At 34.7% G+C, this 5,680-nt stretch overlaps 1 protein-coding gene across 1 annotated transcript; it reads right to left on the minus strand.

Moving 5' to 3' along the window:
- Nucleotides 1-4,704: 4,704 nt before the first annotated feature.
- LOC140796488 (protein PHLOEM PROTEIN 2-LIKE A1-like) lies at nt 4,705-5,368 on the minus strand. The gene is made up of 3 exons (XM_073149532.1): nt 5,302-5,368; nt 5,067-5,197; nt 4,705-4,930 (listed from the first exon to the last, which is right to left on the minus strand). The coding sequence occupies exons 1-3, from the start codon at nt 5,332-5,334 to the stop codon at nt 4,705-4,707; spliced, it is 390 nt and encodes a 129-aa protein (XP_073005633.1). The 5' UTR covers nt 5,335-5,368.
- Between the last annotated feature and the right edge of the window lie 312 nt (nt 5,369-5,680).

Here is a 5,680-nt window from a genome sequence, read left to right on the forward strand (position 1 = left end):
AGATCGATCTCTTCCGATTCTCAGATCTGGACTAGATCTTGCACGGAACTTTGAAATTAGATCCCAAAATATAATGTCGTCGGATCGACATGAGATTTTGATATGTTGTAGCATCGTAAAAGAGCTTTCCAACAAATCTATTTCAGGCGAATCGGAGTTGGGGATCTCGAGATATCGTTCGTTTAGTGGACAAACGTCAGGATGCTCTGTTTTGGATTCGTGGATGGAGGCACGAGATCCTAGGTAATGGTGGATGGTGGAGGACCGGCGTTAATGTGGTGGCACCGGTTAAAAGTGATGGTGGAAGGGTTGTGGTTGATGGAAGGATTAGGGCAAGTGTTGGGTAGATTGGACGAAGGGGGAGAAGAGGGCCACCCCTAAGGGACTAGGGTGATTAGCCGGACGAGGGAGGTTAGAAGCGGCGTCGCCGGGGATTGAGAGAACGGGAGCGAAGAAGACGAAGGAGGCAAGGCAAAACTCAATCTCAATAATCAATCCTAATTTTGGTTGCCCTACACATCCTTTTATAGGCTAACCAACAACTCACATTAACCCTAAAACACAATTTTCGCCGACCGCGTTCGAACTCACTCCACCCGCGTTCAAACGCGACTTACAGAAAACTTATTTTAATGGAAAGTAAACACTAAAACATGAAATAAAAATACTCCTAAAGTGAATCCATGCTCGAGACGACGTCGATGAAGTCCAAATCGTATCAGATGGAGATTCTAGTTCAGTGGCGTGGTAAGCCATCCGATAAGGCGACATGGGAGTTGGAGACTGATATCTTAGAGCATTTTCCTAACTTTTCACCTTGAGGGCAAGGTGGGGGGAAGCATGGTGGGCTGATATGTTAGTTAGGATCTTTTCTTACTTCACAAATTATTTATTTTCATTAAAGTAAAATTTCTATAAGTCATGTTCGAACGTAGGTGAGGTCGCATTCAAACGCCCTTGCAAACACCTACATCAGGTTCGCAAATATAGAGAATGCATATTGTGCTTTCGAATGCGGTCGGGCGAGTTTGAACGTCCGCGTTCGAACGCCTACATCGTGTTCGCACATACAGAGAACGTCTTTTGTGCGTTCGAACGCGATTGGGCGCGTTCGAATGTGATCGGCGGGAATCTTCTAGAATTAGAGTTACATATTATTTTAGGACTTGTTGGCTAGCCTCTATAAATATGTAGATGGCAGCCAACATCATTATGCAATTGGAATATTGATTTCTTGCCTCTCTATCATCTATCTATTCTAATCTCCCTCCTCCCTTTCACTATCCTTCCACCTCTACCGTTGGCAAGATTTCTCATAACTTCTAATCTCCCTCATCTGTCGAGTCACCCCTCTTATTTGGGATATCCACCATCCACCTTCACCTCCATACCCATCCATAATCCTAACATCCACTCCACCCGTCACCACCACCATCACCCACGTTATTCCGTATTTTCGTCTCAGTTTCAGTTTGAATCTGCAAAGGGCATAAATACGAAAGTTGTAGATAAGAAATTTATGAATCTAATCCAGTTAGTTTCATAATTTTCTAATTGCAGAAGAATATCGGACGAATATTTTCCCACGATTGCGCGGACTGATTCCTATAATAAATTCAGATATTAAGAAATTATTGCGTAGTCGGCCTTTTGGTACAAGAACTCATTAATTTGGTATCTGAGTCTATGAATTGGTATCAGAGCTTATCACTTATATGACTTAAATAGACTTGTCTTAAGTGCTTATATAAGAAATAAACATGACTTAGCTAAATAAGCCTTCCTTATCCTTCTCAATTTGATTTTTCATTCTATCACATATAGAGTTTGAATCTGAAGAATCTTGATTATGGAAGTTGTAGATCAGGACGTCTTCAATCTTCTCTAAGTGGTTTCGTAATATTTAGCCATCTGTGGAATATCCTTTGGATAATTTCCCAAAACTGCGCATAGCTGAACTAGTTAACCAATAAATTATAACCTAATAAGACTCTAATTAAAGCAAATAAGCAGATAAGATAACTATACTCAATCCATTGAGCGCAACCTCCCCTTGATATGATCTGATCTGACCCGATTCGCATCAAGGGTCTGACTTGATTGAAGTTTTCTTAATTCACTACAAGTAGTGAAATCTCTCTTCTTGGTCTTTGCCATTATATTTATTCAAATTATTTGCACAAATCATAATAACATAATATTTCAAACATCCAGCAGGTATTTAAGTGTACAACACACAAAATATACGTATAATTTTGCTAATTAAAATCCAAATAACAAGTATAAATATTGTCAATAAACTATAAAACCAAAATAACAACTTCAAAACCAAAATAATAAGGTTGAATGTTATCAATAAATTGTGAACTAAAAATAACAAGGACGAATGTTGTCAATGGACGAATTTTGTCAATAAACTATGAAACCTAAATAACAATAAGGACGAAGTTTGTCAATAAATTACGAAACCTAAATAACAACAAGGAGGAATTTTGTTAATAAATTGCGAAACCTAAATAACAACAAGGATGAAATTTGTTAATAAACTACGAAATCTAAATAACAACAAGGACGAATTTTGCCAATAAACTACGAAATATAAATAACACCAAAGATAAATTTTTAGCAATAAACAACGAAATCTAAATAACAATAAGGATAAATTTTGTTAATAAACTGTGAAATCAAAATAACAACAATGACAAATTTTGTCAATAAAGTACGAAACCTAATTAACAAGGACGAATTTTGTCAATAAACTACGAAACCTAAATAACAACATTTACAAATTTAGTCAATAAACTATGAAACCTAATTAACATAGATGAATTTTGTCAATAAATTACGAAACCTAAATAACAAAAATGACAAATTTTGTCAAGAAACTACGAAACCTAATTAACAACAAGGACAAATTTTACTAATAAACTACAAAACCTAATTAATAGCTAGGACGAATTTTGTTAATAAACTGCTAAACCAAAATAACAAGCTCAAATTTTGTTAATACTACGAAACCTAATTGACAATAAGCACAAATTTTGTTAATAAACTACAAAACCTATATAACAATAAGGATGAATTTTGTCAATAAACTATGAAACCTAATTAACATTTGTCAATAAACTGCGAAATAAAAATAACAATGACGAATTTTGTAAATAAACTTTGGTAAATTAATTAAGAAAGCAACATCAACATTACATCACAACTATTCATATCTTCTCCTATTCCCTAAAAAAGTGGTAGTCCCATAAAATTATGAGGGCTTTCTCAATAAATGGCCTCACAAATCTTAACTACAGAATACGGACAAAAACAAAGAACTCCGACAATAATTTAAGAGAAAATTTTTAAACAATAACCTCAATGGTACTAGTCGAAAATACATAGCGAAAAATCTTGCTTGCTTATCGGTGATGAAGAATACCTTTAAAGGGAACCTTAGACATGATTTCGGGGAAGGACATGCTCGATGAAGCTAAAACCTTAGAGTAGAAGAAGACGATGGCTACGATGGATATCCCCTAGCAAAACTTTTTTTCGTTCTTCAAGTACGAAAGAACATAATAAAAATATTACTTTTTTATTTTAAGTCAAAAATTGGGATTCTACAACAGGGCAGCAGTACTCGAGTACAAGAAGGGCAAACTTGGAAGAAAAATAAGAAAGAAATCTCAAGTGCAAAAGAAACCGAAAATGACCCTGCCAAATTGAAAACTAAGTGGGTTTTCGATGCAAATAACCCTAATAATAATTAGCAGCAGCATATGAAATAGAATATGAATAAGATGAGTACGAGTCATTTCTCAATCTATTATAGTGCCCCGTCAATATTTAATGAGGCACCAAATGACAGAAAGGGCAAAGTTAGAAGAAAAGTAAGAAAAAATTCTCAAGTGCAAGAGAAATCAAAAATGACCCTAACTCGCCAAATCGAAAACAAAGTGGGTTAAGATGCAAATAACCCCTATTATTAAAATAATAATATTTGCCTACTAGTTAGATATACATAATATATGTTTAATTCTTACGGCATTCACCTCTAAATTCTTAGAAGATTAATCCAAAACATATACGGTACTACTCTCAAACATCAACATCATCGTGCCAGCTTACAATTATCGTTGTATATATTAAAAAATGACTATTATTATTAAATACATATCCATATAAGTAAGTCATTGTTGTAAGTCATTCTTAATGCCAATCATTCTTAATTCGTTAAGTTTGCAAGTCAAATATTATGCCAGTCTTTAGGGACTAAATAATATTGAAATTTATCTCAAACTAAGATAGGATAAGATGTGAGTTGCTTCCAATACAGCCTACTAGCTTGCATATTTTCTGCTATTAAAATAAAAAAAAGAAATTTATAACGAAATACATATGAATAAGTTGTTGTAAGTCATTCTTAATTTGTGCGAGTCATTCTTAAATTGGTAAATTTACAAGTCATTCATTAAGCCGGTGATTCATATATTATAAGTCATTGTTTATACATTTATATATGCTTCTAGATTCCTTGTTTGGTTCCTTTATATATGATTGTAAGCATGCATCTCAATGCATTCATCAAGTGCAGCAAAGTAAGCAAAGAAAGACAGAGAGAGTGAAAGATGGCAACTGAGGGTTCAAAATTGACAGCAATGGCAAGTTTATTTATTAGTGTTTTATGGATCAAATGCATGCATGCACTAGTGCTCATCGCATTTCATCAAGGCTAGCCGTAGTGGTGGATGGCATCTCATTTGGTAAGTTGAGGGTGAGGTTCACAGGGATCTTCCAACCTTCAGATGGATCCTTTTTCATCACCTTGAACACGATGCTATACTTAGTACCTTCTATGAGCTCGCTCATGTCAAAGCTCCCGGTTGCCTCAAGCCACCATACCTTCACAAGTCGAGGCACTTCTACCAAAGTATTTTCCCTGGATCACAAATTTAAGGTAAATTCAATGAGTATCCATACCTTCTTATATATATAGTTGATTATAGTACGGGAAATTAATGGAAATTAATTATATAGGCACTACCAATTTATATGCTAGAAAATATATAAAGCACCTATCAGACTTGATCCAAGTCCATGTCCAGTACTGCTTCGTCCCGCTCCATGCAATGGATAGATTTCTGGGGTACAACATAAAATCTTTACGTGCAACACTCCCAAAACAAACATCACCGTCAACAGCCCTCTGGAAATTATATATTTATATATATTAAAGATTATGAGTACAAAAATGAGCACTAGTGCATGCATGCAGTTGATTTATAAAACACTAACAAAAGAAAAACTTGCCATTGCTGTCAATTTTGAACCCTCAGTTGCCATCTTTCTCTCTGTCTTAGCTTACTTTGCACTTGATGAACGCACTGAGATGCATTCTTACAATCATTTATAAAGAAACCAAACTAGGAATCTAGAAGCATATATAAATGTATAAACAATGACTTCTAATATATGAATCACCGGCTTAATGAATGACTTGTAAATTTACCAATTTAAGAATGACTCGCACAAATTAAGAATGACTTACAACAACTTATTCATATGTACACGGATGCGTATTTCATTATAAATTTCATTTTTCTAAATTTTAATAGCAGAAATATATGCAAGCTAGTAGGCTGGATTGGAGGCAACTCACACCTTATCCTATCTTAGTTTTAGATAGATT

This window comes from Typha latifolia, chromosome 10, assembly GCF_019914945.1.
Source record: "Typha latifolia isolate L0001 chromosome 10, TyphaL0001v2, whole genome shotgun sequence".
NCBI classification, from domain to species: Eukaryota; Viridiplantae; Streptophyta; class Magnoliopsida; order Poales; family Typhaceae; genus Typha; species Typha latifolia.

What these genes read in the sequence shown, in the direction of transcription:
- LOC140796488 (XM_073149532.1), bottom strand. Translation starts at nt 5,334, where the DNA reads ATGGCAACTGAGGGTTCAAAATTGACAGCAATG. An exon ending in GTTCAAAATTGACAGCAATG is followed by an intron (nt 5,198 to 5,301) that starts GCAAGTTTTTCT and finishes TATAATTTCCAG; the next exon opens with AGGGCTGTTGACGGTGATGT. An exon ending in ACTTGGATCAAGTCTGATAG is followed by an intron (nt 4,931 to 5,066) that starts GTGCTTTATATA and finishes TTTGTGATCCAG; the next exon opens with GGAAAATACTTTGGTAGAAG.